Below are 27,526 nucleotides of genomic sequence, written 5' to 3'. Positions count from 1 at the left end.
CCCGCTTTAATGTAGCAAAAGGCTAATGTTTAGGGAAGTTTAGCTATCTAGGAAGCTTTAAATTGGTAATGCTGACCTACAATATCACACCAAACATTTGGGGACACTGGGTCTTCACCTATATGACATCCCATTCCAAAATCATAGTCATTTTTATGCATCTGGTTTTCCCTTTTGTGGCTTTATTAGCCTCCACTCTTCTGGAATGCTTTTTCACTAGACTTTGGAATGTGTCTAAGGGAATTTGTGCCTATTTAACCAAAAGAGCATTTCTGAGGTCTGGTGCTGATGTTGGATGAGAAGAACTGGCTCGCCATTGAAGTTCCAATATATCCCAAAGGTGTTTAATGAGGCAGAGGTCATGTGCTGGCCACTTGAGTTCTCCACACCAAACTCATCAAACCATGAATTAATGGACTTGGCTTTGTGCGGCTGAACTCAATAATGTAGAGGGATGTTAACATATTTCTGGTCATATTTAGGGACGCAACTATATACATCCAATATATATACTCTTCTCCTCTTCTACCTCCTACACAATCTTGCTTGTAGAACTACATCTCACAGGGCCAGCTAGCACTGACAATTTGATCCTATACAAACATTTGTATTTGTAATTGTGAGAGGAACTTGTAGTTTATATTTAACTAGCTGAATACCCGGCGTTGCCCGGTCTTCCTATCTTAACCTTTTGGGGAGGAAAATCATAGTAATATAAATATACCCATCTTTTTGTTCCATTGATTTGCATGGGACTTTAAACAAAAACCCCGTCCCTCACAAATGGGGGTAGTTAAGGGATAAATTAACTATCCTATAGTTTAAGTGGACATATAAGTAACATGTGACCAAGTGTTATGGAAATATCTACAGCCGTTTGGAAGTTATGAAGTAACATGTATTTCCCATAGAGTTGAATGGGACTTTAAAGGAAAACCCAGACCATGGCAAATGGGGGTGGGTAAGGGTTAAACCACCTATCCTATGTTTGTTGCTGACATATAAGTAACATGTGTGCCAAGTTTCATGTTAATATCTTTAGCCGTTTGGACGTGATGCTGGAACATACATACACACACTTGAGTTTTATATATATAGACTAGCTGAATACCCGGCGTTGCCCGGTCTTCCTATCTTAACCTTTTGGGGAGGAAAATCATAGTAATATAAATATACCCATCTTTTATATAAGGTTGTAGGTAAGGGTTAATTTAAGTGTCATATATTTTTATTTGGCATATAAGTAATATGTGTAGCAGGTATTATTGAAATATCTCCAGGCGTACAGAAGTTATGTGGGAACATACATTTCCCATTGATTTGCATGGGACTTTAAACAAAAACCCCGACCCTCACAAATGGGGGTAGTTAAGGGATAAATTAACTATCCTATAGTTTAAGTGGACATATAAGTAACATGTGACCAAGTGTTATCGAAATATGTACAGCCGTTTGGAAGTTATGAAGTAACATGTATTTCCCATAGAGTTGAATGGGACTTTAAAGAAAAACCCCGACCATGGCAAATGGGGGTGGGTAAGGGTTAAACCACCTATCCTATGTTTGTTGCTGACATATAAGTAACATGTGTGCCAAGTTTCATGTTAATATCTTTAGCCGTTTGGACATGATGCTGGAACATACCTACATACATACACACACACACGTTGAGTTTTATATATATAGATTCATACTGCTCTTTGCACTATTAGTGAACCTTAAAGAAGACCTTGTAAGAAAATGAAAGATCCACTTAATGCATAACTTCTAGCTGGATCTCAAATTTTTCAACAACAAAATCCGTTCTCGTAAATTCCGAGCGTGTGTAGACAATCCCGACCAATTACAGCCTCAAGTAATTTTATGTATTATGCTACAAGATTGGCACACCTATTGTTGGTCAGTTTCTACAATTCTTCTTTGCAGGACATTTCAAGCTCTATCAGGTTGGATGGTGGGGAGTGTCAGTGCACAGCCATTTTCAGATCTCTCTAGAGATGTTCAATCGGGCTCAAGTCTGGGCTCTGGCTGGGCCACTCAAGGACATTTATAGAGTTGTCCGTTAGCCTCTCCTTTGTTATCTTGGCAGTGTGCTTAGGGTCGTAGTCCTGCTAGAAGATGAACCTCCGCCCCAGTCTGACGTCCAGAGCACTCTGGAGAAAGTTTTCATTAATGTTGTCTCTGTTAATTGCTGTATTCATCTTTCCTTTGATCTTGACTAGTCTCCCCATTATTTCCGCTGAAAAACATCCCCACAGCATGATGCTGCTACCACCATGATTGGTATTGGCCAGGTGATGAGCGGTGCCTGGGTTCCTCCAGACATGACGCTTGCCATTAGACCAGCAAATTGTGTTTCTCATGGTCTGAAAGTCTTTCAGGTGCCTTTTGGCAAACTCCAGGTGGCCTGTCATGTGCCATTTACTGAGGAGTGGCTTCTGTCTGGCCACTCTACCATACAGGCCTGATTGGTAGAGTGCAACAGAGATGGTAGTTCTTCTGCAAGGTTCTTCTCTTACCACAGAGAAATGCTGGAGCTCTGTCAGAGTGATCAACGGGTTTCTTGTTCACCACCCAGACTAAGGCCCTTCTCACCGATCGCTCAGTTTGGCTGGGCAACCCACTCTAGGAAGTGTCATGGTGGCTCTGACATGCACTGTTAACTGTGGGACTTTGTATAGACTGGTGTGTGCCTTTCCAAATCATGTCCAGTCAACTGAATTTATTACAGGTGGACTCCAATCAAGTTGTAGAAACATCTCAAGGATGATCAGGGAAAACAGGATGCACCTGAGCTCAATTTTGAGTGTCATGGCAACGGCTGCGAATACTTATGTACATGTGATTTTTTCATTTTTTAATAACATTGCAAAGATTTCAAACAAACTTCTTTCACATTGTCATTATGGGTATTGTTTGTAGAATTTTGAGGAAATTTATGAATTTAATCCATTTTGGAATTAAGCTGTAACATAACAAATTGTGAAAAAAGTGGAGCGTTGTGAATTCTTTTCGGATGCACTGTACAGTTGTATTTAAAATTATTCAACCCCCACTGAAATTGATTGTTTTGCCCAGTTTGACATTGATTTTGATCATCCTGTCATCCTGCTTACAATTAAATCAAAGAGGCATGTGTAGGTCAGACAAATATAACATAACATTTATAATGAAATAACCACAAATGTCTTTTCTGTGCTCACATCATTATCAGTTTTATTCAACCCCCCAATTGACATTCAATCTTAGTACTTAGTACAACATCCTTTTACAGTTATAACAGCTTTTAAACTTGAAGCATAGCTTGACACAAGTGTCTTGCAGCGATCTACGGGTATCTTCGCCCATTCGTCATGGGCAAAAGCCTCCAGTTCAGTCATATTCTTAGGCTTGCGCACTGCAACTGCTTTCTTTAATTCCCACCAGAGGTTCTCAATCGGATTTAAGTCTGGTGACTGCGATGGCCACTCCAAAATGTTCCAGCCTTTAATCTGCAACCATGCTCTAGTGGACTTGGAGGTATGCTTGGGATCATTGTCCTGTTGAAAGGTCCAACGTCTCCCAAGCCTCAGGTTTGTGACGGACTGCATCACATTGTTATCCAATATCTCCTGGTACTGAAGAGAATTCATGGTACCTTGCACACGCTGAAGCTTCTCTGTACCTGCAGAAGCAAAACAGCCCCAAAGCATGATTGACCCCCCGCCATGCTTCACAATAGGCAAGGTGTTCTTTTCATCATAGGCCTTGTTCTTCCTCCTCCAAACATAGCGTTGATCCATGGGCCCAAACACTTCTAATTTTGTTTCATCAGTCCACAGAACACAATCCCAAAACTTCTGTGGTTTGTCCACATGATTTTTGCATACTGCAGTAGACTCTTCTTATTCTTTGGGGACAGCAAGGGGGTGCGCCTGGGAGTTCTGGCATGGAGGCCTTCATTACGCAGTGTGCGCCGTATTGTCTGAGCAGAAACTTCAGTACCCACATCTGACAAATCTTTTGTCAGTTCCTCAGCAGTCACAAGGGAACTTTTCTCCACTCTACGCTTCAGGTAGCGCTCAGCAGTCGAAGTCAGCATCTTCTTTCTGCCACGACCAGGTAGCGTTTCAACAGTGCCCTTTGGCTTGAATTTGAGAATGATGCTTCCTATGGTGTCTCTTGGTATGTTTAACATCTTTGCAATCTTCTTATAGCCATTGCCCTTCCTGTGAAGAGTAATCACCTCTTCTCTTGTCTTCCCAGACCATTCTCTTGACTTTACCATGTTTGTAACCACACCAGTAAATGTCTAGAAGGAGCCGAGTATCACAGTAATTTTAAAGCTGCCTAATTGGTGCTTATTAGGCTTTATTGCTGCTCCCTGACATCCACAGGTGTTTTCAATACCTGATTGAAAACACTTCAATGAACCTCTGTTCTTCAGAGTGGTAGTCTTTAAGGGGTTGAATAATTGTGTAAATAAAGAATTCACAAAATAAACATTTACTACTGTATTAAAAAACCAATTGATGTCATTTTAGTTGCATATTGTTCTTTAAGAAGTCCTTGTAGGATTTCATTCTGAATACAATTACAAATGTACACTTAATTCCCTAAAACCCTTTACAGCATTGGGGGGTTGAATAATTTTGAACACAACTGTATCTATACACTATATAGAAATAAAAACTATAGATAGAAATTGTTTTATTTTACTTTGAAGCCTAATTCCAACATTTTTTTGTACTTTTCCATAGAATGGGGAAGAGTTAACATTTCTTTCAGATTTACCCTACTTGTCAATTCTCTACAAGAAACAGGAGAAGAGGGGCAGTTGATATCAGGATAGGAAGACACAAAACAACTATAAAACAATTGTCAAAGGCTCTAACCCATCCTCACTCTGTTACATATGTATTCTTCTCTGTTTTTCCATTAGATATACAGTATCCCACAACAGTGAGTACACCCCTCACATTTTTGTATATATTTTATTATATCTTTTCATGTGACAACGCTGAAGAAATTACACTTTACTACAAAGTAGTGAGTGTACAGCTTGTATAAACAGTGTAAATTTGCTGTCCCCTCAAAATAACTCAACACAACCATTAATGTCTAAACCGCTGGCAACAAAAGTGAGTACACCCCTGAGTGAAAATGTCCAAAATATTGGGCCCAATTAGCCATTTTCCCTCCCCGGTGTCATGTGACTCGTTAGTGTTACAAGGTCTCTGGTGTGAATGGGGAGCTGGTGTGTTAAATTTGGTGTTATCGCTCTCACTATGAAAAAAATAATTGTTGCTCTACATAAAGATGGCGAACCTTCGCACCACAGATGTTTTGGAACTACATTTCCCATGATTCTCATGTAATCTGCAGTGTAGCTGAGCATCATTCCAAAACATCTGGGGTGCCAAGGTTCGCCATCACTGGCCTAGGCTATAAGAAGATTGCCAAGACCCTGAAACTGAGCTGCAGCATGGTGGCCAAGACCATACAGTGGTTTACCAGGACAGGTTCCACTGAGAACAGACATCGCCACGATCGATCAAAAAAGTTGAGTGCACGTGCTCAGCATCATATCCAGAGGTTGTCTTTGGGAAATAGACGTGGAAAAAGAAAATATTGGTTATTCCGGGCGAAACATCATTCTTTATAGGTCTACCAACAGTGCCCTTAGACCGCTGGGGAGATACCATGATACTTGAGACAGGTTATGCATTCATGTGGTATCTGAATTTATTGAAAAAGTCATACAGTATTTATTGGTTTACAGAACAATAGAGAGGGGAGGGGCTGATTTATAATTACATGACTATGAAACAAAACAGGTTTTGTTCATCACTTAACAGAAGATGGATAACTGGTCATAAAGATTTCCTAAGGTTAAAAAGCCAGATTCTAGGCATTGACCAACAACAAGATAATGGGGGATGTGTTGTTATACAAACATGGCTGCATGGCTGTCGTCCCAGAAGGAAGCCTCTTCTAAAGATGATGCACAAGAAAGCCTGCAAACAGTTTTCTGAAGACAAGCAGACTAAGGACATGCAGGGCTTTTTTTCAGGGGGAACTTGGTGGAACTCAGTTCCACCACCTCTGGCTCAGACCCTTTGAGGCCTGCTCACCACAATCACTTGTAAACACATAAGTCTAGTTTTTGTGTTTACAAGTGACATCTCTGCACTCTGTGTGTAACCCCCCTAAACTCTGCACTCTGTATGTAATGCAATCCTGGTATTTAATGCCTCTTTAAGACCCTCCTAATGTTTCTGAAATCTGACCACTCCCACTATTTTTTGTGATTTGGAGGGTGTATGTGTGGGTGGAGGGGTGTTGGGGGGGTCGTGGTTGAGTTCCAGCACCTATTGTTTGAGAAAAAAAAGCCCTGAGAACATGGATTACTGGAACCATGTCCTGTGGTCTGATGAGACCAAGATAAACATGTTTGGTTCAGATGGTGTCAGGTGTGTGTGGCGGCAACCAGGTGAGGAGTACAAAGACAAGTGTGTCTTGCCTAAAGTCAAGCATGGGGGTGGGAGTGTCATGGTCTGGGGTTGCATGAGTGGGGAGCTACAGTTCATTGAGGGAACCATGAATGCCAACATGTTCTGTGACATACTGAAGCAGAGCATGATCCCCACCCTTTGGAGACTGGGCCGCAGGGCAGTATTCTAATATGATAACGACCCCAAACACACCTCCAAGATGACCACTTCCTTGCTAAAGAAGCTAAGGGTAAAGGTGATGGACTGGCCAAGCATATCTCCAGACCTAAACCCCATTCAGCATCTGTGGGGCATCCTCAAACGGAAGGTGGAGGAGCGCAAGGTATTCAACATCCACCAGCTCTGTGATGTCCTCATGGAGGAGTGGAAGAGGACTCCAGTGGCAATCTGTGAAGCTCTGGTGAACTCCATGCCCAAAAGGGTTAAGGCAGTGCTGGAAAATATTGGTGACCACACAAAATATTGACACTTTGGACATTTTCACTTAGGGGTGTACTCACTTTTGTTGCCAGCGGTTTAGACATTAATGGCTGTGTGTTGAGTTATTTTGAGGGGGACAGAAAATTTACACTGTTATACAAGCTGTACACCCACTAATTTACATTGTAGCAAAGTGTCATTTCTTCAGTGTTGTCACATGGAAAGATAAAATAAAATATTTACAAAAATGTGAGGGGTGTACTCACTTTTGTGAAATACTGTATTTCTAACAGAAGTGAGATCTCCCCAATATGAACGAAGATGGCATAAAAACCTGACAGATGCTGTAAACTTTCATTGCTTTCTCCAAAACGTACTTAAAGGTTTTGGCTGAACAGGGGCTTTAAAGATTTTACCCCCTTCCTGACCAGGCCATTTTTTGCTATTCAGCACTGCGCTACTTTAAAGCGGTCCTCCACCCTAAAGTGGAGTCCCGCTGATCGGAACCCTCCCCCCCTCCGGTGTCACATTTGACACCTTTCAGGGGGGAGGGGGGTGCAGACACCTGTCTAAAGACAGGTATTTGCACCCACTTCCGGCCACACGCTACGGGCGAAAGACGGGCATTCCGTCACATCCCGTCTGTCGCCCGTTGTGTGCTGGGAACACTCGGCTCCCAGCACACAGCGTGTGAGCCAATCGGCGGGCGCAGCGCGACTCGCGCATGCGCCGTAGGGAACCGGGCAGTGAAGCCGCAGCGCTTCACTTCCTGGTTCCCTCAGCGTGGATGGCGGGGGGAGCAGCAGAGTGACGAGCGATCGCTCGTGCTCTGCTGCGATCGGCGCTGGACTCCAGGACAGGTAAGTGTCCTAATATTAAAAGTCAGCAGCTGCAGTATTTGTAGCTGCTGACTTTTAATATTTTGTTCCCATGGCACATCCGCTTTAACTGACGATTGTGTGGTCATGCAACACTGTACCCAAACAAATTTTATATAATTTTTTCACACAAATAGAGCTTTCTTTTGGTGGTATTTGATCACCACTGTTTATATATATATATATATATATATATATATATATATATATATATATATATATATATATATATATATATATATATATATATATCTCTATATATATAAAACTCAACGTGTGTGTGTGTATGTATGTATGTATGTATGTATGTTCCAGCATCACGTCCAAACGGCTAAAGATATTAACATGAAACTTGGCACACATGTTACTTATATGTCAGCAACAAACATAGGATAGGTGGTTTAACCCTTACCCACCCCCATTTGCCATGGTCGGGGTTTTTCTTTAAAGTCCCATTCAACTCTATGGGAAATACATGTTACTTCATAACTTCCAAACGGCTGTAGATATTTCGATAACACTTGGTCACATGTTACTTATATGTCCACTTAAACTATAGGATAGTTAATTTATCCCTTAACTACCCCCATTTGTGAGGGTCGGGGTTTTTGTTTAAAGTCCCATGCAAATCAATGGGAAATGTATGTTCCCACATAACTTCTGTACGCCTGGAGATATTTCAATAATACCTGGTACACATATTACTTATATGCCAAATAAAAATATATGACAATTAAATTAACCCTTACCTACACCCTTATATAAAAGATGGGTATATTTATATTACTATGATTTTCCTCCCCAAAAGGTTAAGTTAGGAAGACCGGGCAACGCCGGGTATTCAGCTAGTATATATATATATATACACACACAGTTAAACTTCGGATTACAAGCATAATCCATTCTAGTAAGCTCGTAATCCAAAGTACTTGCATATCAAAGCGAGTTTTCCCATTGAAGTCAATGGAAGCGAAAATAATTCATTTCGCATTGACTTCAATGGGATGCAATACCAAATGCGGGCAGAGGTGGGGAGTACCAGAGAGCGCCGAAAACAGCCGAGGACACTTTGGCTCGTTTTCCTGCCCCCCCGTACCTCAGGCCAAATTAGATACTGCAGGCCTATTTTCAGCTCTACTCGGATTCTGCTCCCCCATACCTCAGGCCAAATGAAGTACTGCAGGCCTATTTAGCAACCCGAGTCAGAATTAAAAAAAAAAGTTACTTGCAAATCAAAACGCTCTCAAACCAAGTTACTCTTAAACCAAGGTTACACTGTATATATATATATATATATATATATATATATATATATATATATATATATATATATATATAGTTGTGCGAAATAAACGAAAAAAGAATATATTTAAACAATGTAAAAATCTAAATTCTTCATAAATGTTGACCATAATGTATTCTACACCCGAAGTACTCTGCATGCAGGTGGTCGGCAAGTGGTTAACTCAGCTAAATATATTACATGTGCATCAAAACAAAAGGTGTTCAAAGTCTTTAAGATTATGCAAACCCAAAATGTCATATTCCTGATATGTGCCTGCTGTACTATTACTGCCGGTTCACACTACAGTGACATGAAAGTCGGCACGACTTTGCGAGGCAACTTGAGGCAACTTCAAGGCAACTTCGAGGCGCCTCCAGGACAGGCAACTTTGCCAGTGGCCAATCAAACAATGCTCAGCTCTGTGGGAGGGAGGGGTTTGCCTAAGAAAACCATTTTCTCTTCCTTAACCACTTCCATACCGGGCCTATTTTGGCACTTCTCTCCTACATGCATAAATCACAATTTTTTTGTTAGAAAATTACTCAGAACCCCCAAACACTATATATATTTTTTTAGCAGACACCCTAGGGAATAAAATGCCGGCCATTGCAACTTTTTATCTCGCACAGTATTTGCGCAATAATTTTTCAAACGCCTTTTTTTTGGGGGTTTTGTGAATTAAAAAATAACAAAACAGTAAAGTTAGCCCAATTTTTTTGTATAATGTGAAAGATGAAGTTACGCCGAGTAAATAGATACCTAACATGTCACGCTTTAAAATTGCGCACACTCATGGAATGTTGCCAAATGTCAGTACTTAAAAATCTCCATAGGCGTCGCTTATTTTTTTTTTACAAGTTACAAATTTAGAGTTACAGAGTAGGTCTAGTGCTAGAATTGTTGCTGGCGCTCTAACGCACGCGGCGATACCTCACATGTGTGGTTTGAATGGCGTTTACATATGTGGGCGGGACTTACGTGTGTGTTCGCTTCTGAGCGCGAGCTACTGGGGATAGGGGCGTTTAAAACATTTTTTTTTATTATTTTATTTTTTATTTTACTCAACTTCTTTTATTTTTACACTTTTTTTGACATTTTTTTTTTTTGATCACTTTTATTCCTATTACAAGGAATGTAAACATCCCTTGTAATAGGAATCACTGTGACAGGTACTCTTTATGGAGAGATGCAGGGTCAATAAGACCCCACATCTCTCCTCCAGGCTGGAAAGCATTAGATCGTGAAAAAAAAATTCACCGATCTAATGTTTTCAGCCGCGATTGCGGCTGTGTTTACATTCCAGGACCCGGGTGTGACGTCATAACATCGCGCCCGGGCCTCCGACGATCATAGAGATGACTGGTGACCATCTGCTCACCAGTCTACTCTATGGTTTCCATCGGATGCCGGCGGATCGTTTCTCCGGGTCTCCGATGGCACGGGAGAGCCCGGAGATGCACCGGATGGTGGCGGCCTATAAGAACGATCAAGCGGCGGAACCGCCGCTATGATCATTCTTATGGTGCAGGGATTCCCTGGCTGAAGAGATGGATATCTGAATGATGCCTGTGGCTGCAGGCATCATTCAGATATCCCCACTGAAAGTCCAGGACGTCATATGACGTCCTTGGGCTGGAAGTGGTTAAAGTTGATTCAGTTAAGACAGTGATCCGACTTTGGAGGCAACTTCAATTGAAATCAATGGGTACAAGTTGCCTAGAAGTCGCCTTGAAGTAGTACAGGAACCTTTTCTGAAGTCAGAGCAACTTCAGTAGCGTGCATTAAGACGGCTCTCATTCACTTTAATGTAATTTCTCATGTCGTGCGACTTGGGGCGACACAAGTCGGATCCCAAGTCGCGGTAGTGTGAATGGGCACTTACATGTGTCATCTTCAAATCTTATTTGAAAAACTGTTATTATTTTCAAAACATAGATTTTTATCCTGGTGTGTTAGCGTTGTGAATTGAGCCTTATGTCACGGTTTTTCCACAAAAAACAATGAAATAAAGGAAACTTGCAGCTTATCAATTTTTAGATGCAGTGGCTGCATTGATTTTGTTTATTTAGGCTTTTTCCCCCCTCTGTTTTCACCTGATTATCTAGCCAGTACCACAGCTCTTGCATTAGTGTGCCCCCACTGGATGAAGGAGCACAGGGGTCACATTAGGACAGTAGCACTGTCAGTCAGCAGGGAGGGGAGTGTTAGATGTACTAGCAGATTTAGATATACCAACAAATTGAAGCCAAACTCCAGCTACTACCTAATAAGCAGTTACAGCAACTGTTTTTTTTTTTTCACTTTTGGGATAAAGATTTTATATAAATAAATAAAAGCTGATGATTGTAACCATCCCTGTCAATGGTAAATGGTTTCTCTCATTCCTGTATCTGATACAATCTGCTTGTTCTTTTGAAAAAAAAAAAAAAACACACACACACACACACTCACACACACACTTACTGGCTGAATCACTGAAAATAAAAAAGGAAAGCCAAAAAAAGAAAGCCCGACTGCGGGACCCGCGGACTCGATCACCGCAGGGATACCCACGATCGTCTCACAGTGAGGAAGAACGGGGAGATGCTGATGTAAACAAGCCTGCCTAGTGACAATGACAGTGATCACCGCTTCCTGTAATCAGAAACAGTGATCACTGTCTTGTCACACACAGCCCTTCCCCCCTACAGTAAGAAGCACTCACTAGGGCACACTTAACCCCTACAGCGCCACCTAGTGGTTAACCCCTTTACTGCCAGTGTCATTTTCACAGTAATCAGTGCATTTTTATAGCACTGATCGCTGTAAAAATGACAATGGTCCCAAAAATGTATCAAAAGTGTCCGATTTGTCCGCCATAATGTTGCAGTCACGATAAAAATCGCTGATCGCCGCCATTATTAGTAAAAAAAATTATTAATAAAAATGCCATAAAACTATCCCCTATTTTGTAGACGCTATGGCCCAGATTCACGTAGATCGGTGCATCTTTGTGCCGGCGTAGCGCATCTCATATGCGCTACGCCAACATAACTCTGAGAGGCAAGAGCAGTATTCACAAAGCACTCGCTCCCAAACTTGCGCTGGTGTAACGTAAATTTGCCGGCGTAAGCCCGCCTAATTCATAGTAGGTTGAAGGAGGGTGTGATACATGTAAATGAACCGTGACCCCATGCAAATGAATGACCGAACGAACGGCGCAAGCGCGTGCATGCTCAGAATCACGTCGCATATACTCCCTAAGATACGACGGCTCAATGCCTACAACGTGAACGTAACCTACGCACAGCCCCATTCACGTACGACCTACGTAAACGACGTAAAATACGACGGCTGTTCCGTCGTCCATACCCTAACATGACTTACCCCTGCTTTAGGTGGAATAACTTTACGCCGGACGTACGCCTTACGTAAACGGCGCAGGTTACAGCGACGGGCGTAAGTACGTTTGTGAATCGGCGTATCTAGGTCATTTACATATTCAACGCGTAAATCAATGGAAGCGCCCCTTGCGGCCAGCGTAAATATGCGCCCAAGATACGACCGCGTAGGAGACTTACGTTGGTAGTAAGAAGCCAACATTCAGGCGTATCTTGTTTGCTGAATAAGGCGCATAGATACGACGGCGGATCCGTGGACTTACGTGGCGTATCAGAAGATACGTCGGCGTAAGTCCTTTCTGAATCCGGGCCTATAACTTTTGCTCAAAGCGATCAATAAACGCTTTTATGCGATTTTTTTAACCAAAAATATGTAGAAGAATACGTATTGACTTAAACTGAGGATTTTTTTTTATTTTTATATATTTTTGGGCGGTATCTATTATAGCAAAAAGTAAAAAATATTGATTTTCTTTCAGAATTGTTGCTTTATTTTTGTTTATAGCGCAAAAAATAAAAACTGCAGAGGTGATCACATACCACCAAAATAAAGCTCTATTTGTGGGGAAAAAAAGGACGCCAATTGTGTTTGGGAGCCACATCGCATGACTGCGCAATTGTCAGTTAAAGCAATGCAGAGCCGAATCGCAAAAAAACAAATAAATGGTCCGGGCTTAAGTGGTTAAACAGAACTAAAGCGAGCAGCGATTTAGCGCTAACGCAGACCCAGTGTGAAAGGGGTCTAAAATCTAAATTTCTAGAACCTATCTACAGTTATACTTACTTAGCCATGCCTAGCAGCCTAATACATACTCATGGTATGTTCTCATTAGGACGTTGTACCCCGGTTGAGGAGGAGACTGGAAATGAGGAAGAATTGGGAGCTTACGGAGAAATCCTTGAAGTAAATGGAAAGCACTCAACTGTAACATTATCTGGTACTGGAGCCTTTAGGAAGTCAAGCCCTGAACGAACCAAATCACATGCTACCCAAAGTTCGTGGAAACCCAAGGAGCAATATAACTCACACATGGTAAAACCATTACTATCTGTTATGTCAACCCAAAGCTGCCTTATTAGTTCTGAGTGCATTCAAACAGGTTGAATTGCCTATCAGCTTCTAGTATCTGTACAGTGTCCAGATTTATGTATACATTTTCAGCTACTGTGCTAATACTGGGCTGTTTACTGAGAGAGTTGAAGAAAAGGCTACCGAACACTGGATAGATCACAGGCATCCACGTTTATTGTAGAAACTGTCCACAGGCATGGCAATGGCATTCTCCTCCTTAGATCTGCTCCTCTAGAGGACAGGGACCACCATTGCCATGTCTGTGGACAGTTTCTACAATAAACATGAACACTTGTGATCTAGCCAGTGGGGGCAGCCTTTTTTGCGTCCGGTGTCCTACCGAAAATGTTCCCCCGGCAGACTAGGACCCCCCTGTACTGCGCAGGCGCGGCGCTTGCGCAGTTCGAACCTCAACCGAGCCGCCTTGTACTGCGCAGACGCGGCGCTGAGTCTCCGAAAATAGCCGAACATGTAGAGCTAAGAGTCAGCTCTACACGGCGCATGCGCAATGACTATCACTAATGCTGCACGCTCCCGATGCTAGTGCTACTCTGCAAGGGGCGGGGGTGATTTTAACATTAAAGTACACGTCTTAGCGGGACGTGTTGATGGGCGGGTTTTGCAATGGTAATGTTCATGGGCGGATTTGCACATTTAACTCAGATGGCCAACACGCTCCGCTAAGATGTGTACTTTATTGTTAAAATCACCCCCGCCCCTTGCAGAGTAGCACTAGCATCGGGAGTGTGCGGCATATGTGATAGTCATTGCGCATGCGCCGTGTAGAGCTGACTCTCAGCTCTACATGTTCGCCTATTTTCGGAGACTCAGCGCCGCGCCTGCGCAGTACAAGGGAGTCCTTATCCGCCGGGCAGAACTTATTTGGCAGAACACCGGCACCTGGAGCTCGAGGGGCACTGGGGAGCAGTAGCTTAGAGCAGAGAATCCTTTTTTTCTTATTCTAACCACTTGCTGTAATCATTATAAGAATGTTTCATTCTCATTATTTAATTGTTAATATGCTTAAAGTTTATCTGCAACCAAAACTTTAGGTTAGGGTTAGAACTTTGTTTAGCTTTACCCACCTCTGTGACCGAATCTCCTCACTTTCTCTCCAAGTGACTATGGGGTTGATTTACTAAAGTGCACTTTGCAAGAGCAGTTTCTCCAAAGCTTTGTAATGAGCAGAAGCTCTGCTGACTTACATCATCCAATCACGTGCAAGCAAAAATGCAATTTTTTTTATTTTCCTTGCACATGATTGGGTATTCTTTGTAAAGTGAAGCCTTTCCTCATTTACGAAACTCTGGAGAAACTGCACTTGCAGAGTGCACAGTCTCATTGCCTTTAGTAAATCAACCCCAGTGTGTTACCAGGGCAGGAAGCGAGAGAAAACATTCAAAAGGCATTCAAAAGCTATAGATGGCTATGGTAGTCTGCATATATTTTTTGTCAGTACAGGATTCTTTTAATGCACTGACAACCACTGAAACATTAGGCATTCTTTTATAGACGCTTTAAATAAAGTAAACAAACAGAAATCGTAAGCGTATATTTTTTGTAATTTCATTCTAATAAGACAATGGGGGTTATTTACGAAAAGGCAAATACACTTTGCACTACAAGTGCAAACTACACTTGAAATTACACTGAAAGTGCACTTGGAAGTGCAGTCGCTGTAAATCTGAGGGGTAGATCTGAAATGAGGGGAAGCTCTGCTCATTTTATCATCCAATCATGTGCAAGCTAAAATGCCTTGCATGTCCCCGTCGCATCTACAGCGACTGCACTTCCAAGCGCCCTTTCAGGGCAATTTCAAGTTCACTTTGCTCTTGTCGAGCAAAGTGGATTTGTCTTTCGTAAATAACCCCCATTGTGTTGGTCTATCAAAAAAAAAAAAAACAATAAAATACATTTACGTTTTGTGTTGTAACATGTTGTGACAAAATGTGGAAAATTTCAAGCAGTATAAATATTTTTTTAAGGCACTGTATATAGTGTATGTACTACAATGTACTTTAACAATATACACACATTTATAGACTTTTCTATTAAGTTTTCCATGTACAAAATAGGAAAATATTGTATCAGGATGTAGCCACACACTAACTGCTTTATGTAAATATCCTTTATATTTGTCCTTACACTGCTGACGTGATAATATTATTTTGTCATCCAGCAGAGAGAGACAAAGTACAGTCAGAAAAAAGAAGATGATACAATAAGTAACAGGACTGACTATTATGAAAAGCCTCCTGTTCCTTTGGAGGTGACATTTGGGAAGGATAATTCTTCACACTCTAACCAGAAGTCACATACTACATTTTATGGTGGCCATTTTACTGGTCAAAGGAAATACCCTTATGGTGAGTAGTCAACTTAGACCCTTAATGTCACTCTGATGTTTAAAACAATGGTTGCAGAAATATATACATATATATGTGTATATATATATATATATATATATATATATATATATATATACATACACATATATATATATATATATATATATACAGACAGTTTATAATCTGTCAGTATCTGTGTGCGTATTAATAAAATTAGTTTATATACATTTCTGTAGTTAAAGCGGAGGTTCACCCTAAACCTTATGTATTGCTTAATCGGACTATCTTCGTGTGTATTTAAACAGATCGGTATCCATACTTTGCAATATCAATCCAATACCTTAGATCTGTAGTCTGTAGCTGGCACTTCCTGGTTTTCCTCCTGCGGGAGGGGGTGTGTCACTTCATCTCCCTGCGCCCCAGTGCTTCTTGGGATGATTTAGCAATGTCTCCTGGGAGCACAGCGTCACGCTTCCCAGGAGACGATTCAGAAGGCATAAAGAGCAAATATTGCGTGATTTTACTCGTCACGTGACTCATGCAGCCGGTCACGTGACAAGCATTCACCGCTTCCCGGGAGCATTTGCTTGTGGGCTTCACGCTGCCCACAAGCAAAATGGAAACGGCCAGCATAAAATTTTATAATGACACATTTAATGCCAACGGAGAATGCGGGGCAGTAGCGACATTAAATATGTGAGTACTATTTTTTGAACATTAGAAGAGTTTAATGAACCAAAAAAAATAAAACTTACAGACCACGGAACCCCCGCTTTAATGTATGTTACTGTTTGTACCTATGACTGATCATTCACTTCATCTGGTCTGTATAGTCAATACGGTATACTAGTATATACTTGGGTGCTAGCTTCTGTTGAAACGTCTGCCTAAACACTTAAAGGGTAACTCCACTTTTGTGGGGAAAATAGCATATAAAAATAATATAGCATATACAAAAACTACCACGGCCATATAGTAATTTAATGTTATTAAAAACGACCTTTTCTTTTTTAATCTGCAGCATTGTGATTTTCTGTAAAATTCAATGCAATATTATCAATTATCAATTATAGAGAAGAGCAAATAGAAATGGTAATAATGGAGCAGTGACACATGCCAAAAGTATCAAAGTTTATTTGTACATATTGTCTTGAATATGTCCAGGACAAAAAAAGTTGATACTTTTGGCATGTGTAATGTTTGGTACACACGATGAGATTATCGGACGAATGATCGGCAGGTTTTTTTTTTTTTTGCACGCTTACTCCTGAACCTGAAGAGTTTATTAAAGGCACAAAAAGTCTTGTACGTAAATTTGGAAGTGATGTCATGTGTTGTAGTGTATTTGTATTGCATTTTCGAATGACAACTGTACCGATTAAATGAAAATCATACAATCTGGCATCGTACAAAAAAACATTTGTGAAAGTCCGATCAAATAATATCAGATGAACTGTCCTGATCGGCTCTCGAAAGCTCTGTACTAACGATCAGATTTTTGTACTATCGCTCTGAAATCTGTATTTTTTGCATGATTTTCTGATCGTGTGTACAGGGCTTAACTGCTCCATTATTACTAGGATTGTCCAGATACCACTTTTTTAAGACCGTGTGCAAGTACCGATACTTTTTTTCAAGTACTCGCCGATACCAATTACAGATACTTTTTTTTAATGTCATGTGACACACTGATAGATGGCTCTGGCTGATGGGCACTAAAAGGTGGCACTGACTGATGGCTCTCGAGGAGCGTTTACCCCACCGGGGGAGAAAAATAGCAAGTCCTATTATTTTATTATGCCATAATGAACTGTATTTCTGCCCGCCCCCCTGTGGAGCTGATGTGGCCGGCCCGGTACAACAGGACCAGTTGTACTGCCTTATCAGCAGCCCTGGCAGCCACTAGCGATAATCGAAGGTAAAACCCAGCATGCTGATTGTACCAGTCGTTTAACTTCATACATTCAGCCTGCCCATACACAGTTTGCATCTCGGCTGCTGAATTTACCTAGATTTAAATTGTGTATGGCCTGCCTAAGCAACAGAGCAGACACTTGGCATGGGACCCATTAAGCTACTGGAGATCACTGTAATATTGGTGCCTGTAAAAAATCAATATAATGGTGTTGTGCTCCAAATAAATTATACAGTGCCAGAAGTGACACAAAGTATTTGTGTGATATAAAGTGACGAAAATAGGTATTTCCAGCTTCCATGAAAATCTCAAAGGTATAACACATACAGTAAAACCTTGGATTGCAAGCATAATTTGTTCCAGAAACATGCTTGTAATCCAAAGCCCTTGTATATCAAAGCAAATTTCTTCATAAGAAATAATGGAAACTCATTCCACAACCATTTACAGCATGTCCGTTTTCATCAGCTCTCACCCGATCTGATCTGCATGGACGGATGGGGGCGTGTTGCCATATGTCTGATTTTGGCGGATTGGATCGGGTCGGCTGTCAGCGGACATGTCTCTGCTGACATCCGACGCTCCATAGGCATGCATGGAGCGGCCGTTCAGGTCCACCGACAAAACTGACAGGCGGACCTGATTGGTCTGACCGTGTGAAATGGGCCTTAAAGAGAAGAGAGGCGCCTCTAAATGTAGCAATATGTTGCTAAATGTTGTACCTTCATTAAATGTAACCATATTGCTACACTTAGAGGCACCTCTCTTCTCTTTTATACTCAGGTGTGACATGACGCTACTCTTATATCAAGACAACGCTTGTATATTGACCTGGACATTTTATAGATAGGCAACTCCTATCCTCATATTGATTAGTGGTTCCAAATTAATAATAACTACTGCAGTAGGGAACCGACACAAAAAATACACTCAGCATCTTTCCAAATAACTGTTCTCCTTTATTATGACACAATTGTAGGTTTTTATACACATGATTACGTAGGTATCACATTAATATTACAATTGTACTTTTATGGTAACAAGGGGCGTAACATAGGCAGACTAATTCTAATCAGGACACGAAAGAATGCAAACATGTACTGAAAACATTATTAGTGTTATTAGTATTATGAGGGCAGTGTGTAAAACATACAAAATAGAATACAATTATATACAGAACTTACACATTTCCTTAACAATACCAAGTCAAAATTTATAAAAAAAATGTTGTTTGTCTTGCAAAACGCTCTCAAACCAAGTTACTCTCAAACCAAGGTTTTATTGTACATACTTACAGTACATTGGTCCAATTTGAAATAATGGAACTATAAAAAAAAAATAGCCATAACACACAACAAAACAAAAACAGCGCTGTCCCCATACACACTTCTACATTTTCTAAAAAAAATAGCCATACCTAAATCTCAGCTTTAAATCCGAGGCTCTTGCTTTTGTGCACGGGTTTCTGATAAACACCCAATGTTCCATTGTCTCTTCACCTAGAGGAGTCCACTGGTGATCTATACACATCTGTGAATGTCTCAGCAAACTAATACAAATTCTTTGATTTACCATTAAATGTCTAGAGGTTGCAAGACAATGATAAGTAAAAAAAATATAAAAATTATAATGAAAGTTGTATTGTTGCTGCCCTCTCACACCTTGCTGCACTAAGTACAGGCCCAAGCCTGTGTTTTACGGTAAATAAGGACTTGGTAACCAGGTTGTATACAGTTATTAAAATAACAAGAAATTTACTTGACACAAGGTAATTGATTTAGGATGAAGGATAGACCTTTTGTCAGGGTTTAATTATTGTTTGTCCTCACAAAAAAAAAAAGATTACCCTTTCCTGTGTGGTCAGCAGGACAGGAAGTGAGTAGTTGAATATTTCCAACCTAGACATAGACAGCAAAACAATGACTTTATTGTAATATAGCTGGGTAGAGATAACACTTCTTTTAGGTTTTATTGCTATTTGAATACCTGTTGGTTTCCCATGACTTCTTGTCCCAGGGACCATTAGGTGAGGAGTAGTGAGAACAGTAGTAGTAGTAGTGAGAACAGGGACACAGTCAGCAAATAAATGCTGACAGGGGTTTTAATCCTTTCCCACGCGATCCCAAACTACCTGAAGTTCCACCTTCTCATTTTCTTCTCAGCTAGCATCACCTCTCACTAGTGTCTTGGCAGGTATCCTTTCTGAGTTCTCCCATTACCTGTGATAACCTTTTTTTTTTTTTTTGATAATGAGAGTAACCAGTACTGACAAAACTTAAAGTGGAAGTAAACCCACCTATCGGTTTTAGCCAAGGAAGCTGCCATCTTGGCCTCGGTTTAATCTTCAACTGCCATGATGCTGCACATGGATCATGAACCATTGGATGGTTTAACAGTTTGGTTGAGAGCACAACCAATGGGAGGGTTACATTTCTGGCACGTGCCGGAAATGTAACTTATTTGAAATAGATGGGTTTACTTCCACTTTAAGTATAATGGCATTTCTACAAATAGAAAATGTCAAAAATCTGGCATTTCACACAGTAAACAAATAAATGTAGGGAGGTAGTACGCACAGGGAAAGACTGTCCACAGCAAAGCAACCTCAATAAAACAATCACAACATAGTGGAAAGGACACAGAATTAGGACAACCACAACATGAAGTATGTTAAATCACAGTACTATGTTTAAACAAATGGTGCATTGTTTTGGCTTTTAGAAACAGCAAGCAACAAAGCTGGAGTATTATGTTTCACAGTACTTTTGAACTTTTGAAAGAAGCCAGATATAACTGCAGGGAATAAGTTGAACAGTGTTCTCAAGATCAGTGTACTTCTATATAGACAAATGCAGGCAATTTACTGTTGGTGGTCATTTGTGGCAGTTCATTTTGATTTAAAGTGCATTTGTAGCCAATTCTTTATTTTTTTTGTCGTAATAGTTTAACAGTACAGGTAGTAAGGCTGGTCACAGAGAATACATGTTTCAAAAGATAATTTCATCCACGTTGTAATACAGGTGTAAAAAGGATGCATGGCCTAGCATACTGCAACCTTTGGGATGGGGGGGGGGGGGGATGTTCCTTCGAGAATTCCCTTGGAGAGAGGTGTAGAGTAGTAAAAGGCATAGATGGATAGGACTGAGGGAAGAGAGGAGCAGAAGGGGGGGCACTGAGGAGGGTGGCCATGACATCCAAGTCATGGACGGAATATCTAAGACCCCTTTCACACTGGAGCGGTTTGCAGGCGCTATTGCGCTACAAATAGCGTCTGCAAACCGACTCTAAACAGCTGCTGCTGTCTCTCCAGTGTGAAAGCCACACAGGAGCAGTGCGCTAGCAAGACGGTAAAAAAAGTCCCTGCTTGCCGCATCTTTGGAGCGGTGAAGGAGCGGTGTGTATAACGCTCCTTCACTGCTCCTGCCCATTGAAATCAATGGGACACTGTGGCTATGCCGCCGGCAATGCGCCTCTGCAGAGGCAGATTGCGGGCGGTTTTAACTTTCTTGGCCGCTAGTGGGGGGTAAAACCCCCCAGATAGCGGCTGAATAGCGCCGCAAAATTGGCGGTAAATCGCCGCTAAACATAGCGGCGCTTTACCATCGACGCTGCTCCTTAGACCTTAGACCCCTTTCACACTGGGGCGGTTTGCAGGCGCTATTGCACTAAAAATAGCGCCTGCAAACCGACCTGAAACAGCGACTGCTGTTTCTCCAGTGTGAAAGCCTGTCGACTTTCACACTGGAGCGGTGCGCTGGCAGGACAGAAAAAGAAGTACTGCTAGCCGCATCTTTGGAGTGGTGAAGGAGCGGTGTGTATGCCGCTTCCTCACCGCTCTTGCCCATTGAAATCAATGGAATACTGCGGCTATACCACCGGAAATGCGCCTCTACAGAGGCGCATTGCGTGCGGTTTTAACCCTTTCTTGTCCGTTAGTGGGGGGTAAAACCTCCCCCCTAGCGTCCAAATAGCGCCGCGAAATTAGCACTAAAGTGCCGCTTAAAATAGCAGCACTTTACAGCCACCGCTCCTCCCGCCCCAGTGTGAAAGGGGCCTAAGCAGTCAGTGCTCATTTAATGAATCCACCAGCTCCTTTTTTTGGAGGACCCTTAAAATTGATTGTGAGACTTAAAGCAGTTGTAAAGAGTGAGTTTTTTTTTTCACCTTAATGCATTCTCTGCATTAAGATAAAAAGATTCCAAGATTGTCTCCCCCTAAATACGGGTGTCACGTATTCCTAATGTTGAACCTAGCCTTTACTATAATGGGGGCATTTACACTGGCACCCCCAAACACCCACCTTGTGCTGTCCCTGGATAATGCTAATGCTCGTGGGGGCATTAGGGTGTGCCTAGGCACATCCAACACACCCTGTGCCCAGGCCTATGCCCCTGTCACTACAGATACCATTCTGACACCAACTTCCATTGTAGCTAAGAGATTGTTAGCTAGATTCACATAGAATCGGAATCTGCGCCGACCTAAGTTTAAGTGTATTCTCAAACAGAGATACACTTAAACCTATCTAAGATACAACGGCTTGCGCCGTCCTATCTTAGGGTGCAATATTTAGGCTGGCTGCTAGGTGGCGCTTCCATTGCGGTCAGCGTAGAATATGTAAATCACTAGATACGCCTATTCACGAACGTACGCCCGGCCGACGCAGTACAGATACGCCGTTTACGTAACGCTTTATCAGGCCTAAAGTTATTCCATCAAATAGTTGGAATAGTAATGTTAAAGTATGGCCGCCGTTCCCGCTTCGAAATTCGAAAATTTTAAGTTGTTTGCGTAAGTCGTCCGTGTATAGGGATTTACGTAATTTACGTCCACGTCAAAACCAATAGGCCCGTGTGGCGTACGTTGCCGCAATGCACACCAGGAAATTTGGTCGGACGGCGCATGCGCCGTTCCAAAAAAACGTCAATCACATCAGGTCAAACCAAATTATCATAAAACTCGCCCCCTCAGCCTATTTTGAATTAGGCGCGCTTGCGCCCGCCGCATTTACGCTACGCCGCCGTAAGTTAGGAGGCAAGTACTTTGAGAATACAGTACTTGCCTCTCTGACTTAAGGCGGCGTAGCGTAAATACGATACGCTACGCCACCTTAAAGTTGCGCGCCCCTACCTGAATCTAGCTAACCATATCTAAGATGGCTGTCCTATCTCCATCAAATCTGGTTAAAATTCCATCCTGCAAGGGCTCTAAAGCCTAACCAACTACAGTGACAAAATTATATTAATTCAAACAATATTGCAAACAATAATAATTCAATATATACTACACTCCTTTCTGGAAAATATGTACATTTAGATAGCTGGTGGGTGGGAAAGTTAGCCTGATGCTGCTCTTGTCAACAGAGCACTTGTTGGTCTCTTACACTCTTGTTAACCCTCCTACATACCTCCTACACCACTTAAGGCTCCATGTACACGGGACGCTTTTACAACTGCTCCTAAATGATTAAATTTGACAGATAGTAACCCATGTTTAAAACATCCGTTTTTCCGCGCTTACATGCCGCGTTTAGACGCTTTTTGCGTTTAGAAGCATTTAAATGCGCAAAAATGAAAAATGCCTATAAACGAAACGCTGCTAAACGCAGGTTACTGCGTTTAGTCACGTTTGGCATCTGAAACGTGGAAATCTTCTGCGTCTGAACCCTTTATTTTTTGCTTTCAAACAAGCACTGTTAAATGCTACTGCCTAAAAACGGCAATAAACAAGACTGTGTACATGGTCACATAGGATAACAATGAATGAATTCAGGGGCAGTTGAAAAAAGCGTCCAACTGCCTCTGAACGTATGTTTAGCACCGTCCCGTGTACATGGGGCATATAAATCTGCAATGAAGGTAAGCACCTAAAAGCACATCACATCTCCTCATTTACTGACCAGTTGAAAGTATTCCCAAGCTATTGATACTCATCATTTGCTAAAATGTTGCTATACAGGTAAACAGGAGCCATGGAGACTGTACAATGAAAATCTAGAACATCTTCCAGAGGGGTCATTCTTGCCACCTATTTCTCAACCTGTTGGCCCAGAGTCTGAAGTCAAGGTAAAAATGTACACAAAATATAGGTGACAATTGAATTGTTGGATATTTATACAAAAACAAATTGTGAGAAGCAATGTTGTCCATGGTGACCAATCATATTTCTCTTTAGATCTATATAAACAAAAAAAAACATCTAACATAGAAATTCTTAAATGTTGTTTTAAAAGGCCACATAGGCCCAATTGGTTGGTTACTCGTTGTTCCTACATGTGTGGCTAGCTTCAATTACTTCAGAGAGAAATCACATGGCACTGGCTATAACACCATACCCACCCAGATATCAACTTTTGCTAATAACAGAATGAGCACACCCGCTAAGCTGGCACACCACTAGACATGTGCACTGCCGGAAATGAGAAAAATGTGGAATTCGGAAATTCGAAAGTTCGAAAATTGGAAAATCGAAAATTTGGAAATTTGAAAATCCAATTTTCCAGATTTCGAATTTTCTAATTTTAGATTTTTGAATTTCGAATTTTCGAAAATCTGAAAAAAATGAAAAAAAATCTGTAAAATTCTAAATAATAACTAACTAATAATAACTATTAAATTACAGGTATTTGAATTTCCTTTCAAATTTGGCTGCTAGTGAATGTAACGAATACACATTTATATGAAGTTACAAATTATCCGAAATAACGAATGGAACAACCAAACCAATGGAATGGAACAATATAATAATAAATAATAATAATAATAAAAAGTTTTTATTATTATTACATATTATTATTAGATCGTTACGTTCCATTTGTTATTTTGGATAATTTGTGACTTCGGATGAATTCGTATTCGTTATGTTCACTATTTGAAAGGAAATTTCAATACCTAATCTCCAATTTTCCAAAATATAGAATTTCAAGTTCCGGAAATTTTGAATTTCCTAATCTTCGAAATTTCCGAAATTTCAGTATTCCGACTTGTTCATTCCCTGACATAGTTGGGGTAGGCGGTAAACTTTTGTGGGGGTGGGTTAGCAATGCCTTGTGACCATTGACCTCTGGGAACCTGCAGTCTAAAATTTGACCTCTGGGGGAGGTCCCTATTCTAATTCCTGAGTCCTAGCCTTATTCTTCATGGGGAAACGCTAACCCTATCCCTAACCCTAACACTAACCCTAATCCCTAAACCCTGGCCCTGACCCTAACCCTATCCCCCAACCCCTAACCATAAGCCTTAACATTAACCCCCTGACTGCTAACCCTACCCCTAACCCTAACTACAAAAACCTGACCCTAACCACTAGCTCCTAACCCTAATCTCTAACTGCTAAACCTAAGCCCTAACCCTAACCCCTACCCTAAACCCTAGCCATAGCCCTAACCCTAGCCCAAACCCTAACCCCCAACCCTAAACCCTAACCCCCTAACCCTCACCCTATAACCCTAACACCCTAACCCTAAACCTAACCCCTAACCCCAAACCCTAACTTCTAACCCCAACCTTAACCCCTAACCCTAACCCTAAGCCCCAACCCTGTCCCTTAACCCTAACCCTAGCCCTAACCCCCAACCCTAACCCTAAACCCTAACCTTAACTCCTAACCCTATAACCCTAACCCTATAACCCTAAACCTAACCCTCTAACCCTAACCCTCACCCTCTAAACCTAACACCCTAAACTCTAACCCTAACACCCTAACCCTAAGAATTTCCTAACTTCGAATTCTCCAATTTCGATTTTGCGAATTTCCGATTTTCGAATCTTCGAGAATCCCAACTTAAAATATTTGAATTTCCGAACTTTGGATTTTTGAATTTTCGAATTTCCAATTTTTTGAATTTCCAAATTCCCGAAATTTGGAGTTTCCGAAATTTCTGAAATTTCAATTTCCCAAAATTCGACATTCAAATTTTCCAATTTCTGAATTTTGAATTTTTTTATTTTGCAAATTTGAGATTTCCGAAATTCGAAATTTGGAACTTCGAAAATAACAAATTTGTCAAAATTTGATAAAAAACTAATTCGGAACTAAATGAATTGCACATGTCTACACACCACTATGCAGTCTTTGCAAATAATGCAGTAATCTAAACATTGCTTGTGATAACTCAGTATTGTACAGGTTAATGAATATAAATAAATGGTATCAATGGTGGTAACAAAAATTACTGGATAATCCTGCATACCTGTTCAGCTAATTAGCCCTGGTGGGGATAGTTATTCAAGAAAGAGTCCAGGGTCATCAGTTCAAATCCCAACCATGGCACTACCTGCCCAGAGTTTTCATGTTCTCATGTGCCTGCGTGAGTTTCCTCTGGGTACTGCAGTTTCCTCCCACACTCCACAGACATTCTAATAGGTTATCTAGCTCCTGTCTAAATTGACCTTAGTATGTGTCTGTGTGTATGAATAATTATATAGTAATAATTAACTTACAGCCTTAGCAATTACAAAATACAGAGGTAGATATACTATTTTTTGCGGTTTTGGCTGTTTACTGGCAGACACAGGAAAACAGGTGACTCGCTGGCTCTTTTTGCAAAGAGGTACACATGTGCATATAATGAGTGCTGCTATAAGTTCCAGCACTCACCTTAGGCTAGCCATACACGCATTTATTTCTCCATCTACAGTACGATATTTAGAACATTATCGATTGCTATTTTTTTAGCAATATCCTTTTGCCTGAATACCCCAGCAGTGACCGCATCCGATAAGATACAGTCACTGTTCGGCAGGCAATTTTACACTCTTTTTCAGTAAAAGTTTGTCAAGCCAGAGGGTGCCAACAGAGCCACACCTGGCTTTAATTTTGTCCATTTCAGAAAGAATTGGCCTAAATTCAAGTTTATATGGCCAGCCTTAGTCATTTTTGCTCATACCAAATGGCAATATTGAGTGATCTCATTATTATTTTGATTTTAAGAGGGATTACTCCTTGTTGGGTTGTGGTGCTCAGGCAGCCCAGCAACAGTGATATCAATGGGCACTGGCTTAGACAAGCATATATAATTAAAGCTATGGTAAGAGGTTACAATCTTGCTTCCTCAGGATTCACTTTCTCATATGATCTTAAGATATGGCAGATAATGGAAGATCTAAATGAAGAACCAATAGTTTCTAGGTGCAGATGGTACTATAAGAGCAAAGTAAAATGGCATAATGTAGAAAAGTTTAACCAACTATCAAAAATTGGGGAAAGACAAAATTATAGAAGCTGATGCTGGGAGGTGGACGCCAAAATCCCCATCTCCCGGGAAAAAAAGGAGGAGCTGGTTTACTCCTAACACATATACTCAATAATACAGACGTACTCCCACCAAAATTATCTGACATCCCCACCTAGAAACAACACACCATGTTGGCCTGGTGAGCACAGGCAGCCTTCATGTTATCTCAGTATAGGTTTCTTCTAAGTGCCTATAATCTACACCAGGGAAGACCATTATTGTGTTGGAAAACCATTAACCATAATTTTAGCTTTATGTCTCGGTGTAGCAGCCCACCCATTCCTTTAAATGACGTTGATAAGGATTGCAATGGGCATCAAGAAACTGTCCTATTTACATTGCTCTACTGGCTTGGCCCATCTCAGCAGACACCAAATGCTTACAGAAAACCAATTGTACCAAGAAGGTTGTAGTTAAGTTCCCAGATATGCCTTAGGCTCCTGCCTAGGTGGCTTTGTTGATTGATCCAGCTCTGCTCAAAGATGGTAGATTTAAAATT

General features: G+C 41.1%; 1 protein-coding gene across 2 annotated transcripts in view; it reads left to right on the top strand.

Annotated features, from left to right (window-relative positions):
• KIAA2012 (KIAA2012 ortholog) overlaps window positions 1-27,526 on the top strand; it is a 239,891-nt gene that overhangs the window by 61,000 nt on the left and 151,365 nt on the right. For both annotated transcript variants that reach the window (XM_040357236.1, XM_040357234.1), the window contains exons 5-7: window positions 13,291-13,490; window positions 15,709-15,895; window positions 23,751-23,857. In XM_040357236.1, coding sequence (XP_040213170.1) covers window positions 13,291-13,490; window positions 15,709-15,895; window positions 23,751-23,857 — 494 coding nt within the window. The remainder of the gene's footprint in view (window positions 1-13,290; window positions 13,491-15,708; window positions 15,896-23,750; window positions 23,858-27,526) is intronic.

This window comes from Rana temporaria, chromosome 6 (genome assembly GCF_905171775.1).
Source record: "Rana temporaria chromosome 6, aRanTem1.1, whole genome shotgun sequence".
NCBI classification, from domain to species: domain Eukaryota; kingdom Metazoa; phylum Chordata; class Amphibia; order Anura; family Ranidae; genus Rana; species Rana temporaria.
The sequence above is the reverse complement of the archived record's forward strand: the minus strand, read 5'-3'. Positions and strand labels throughout refer to the sequence as shown.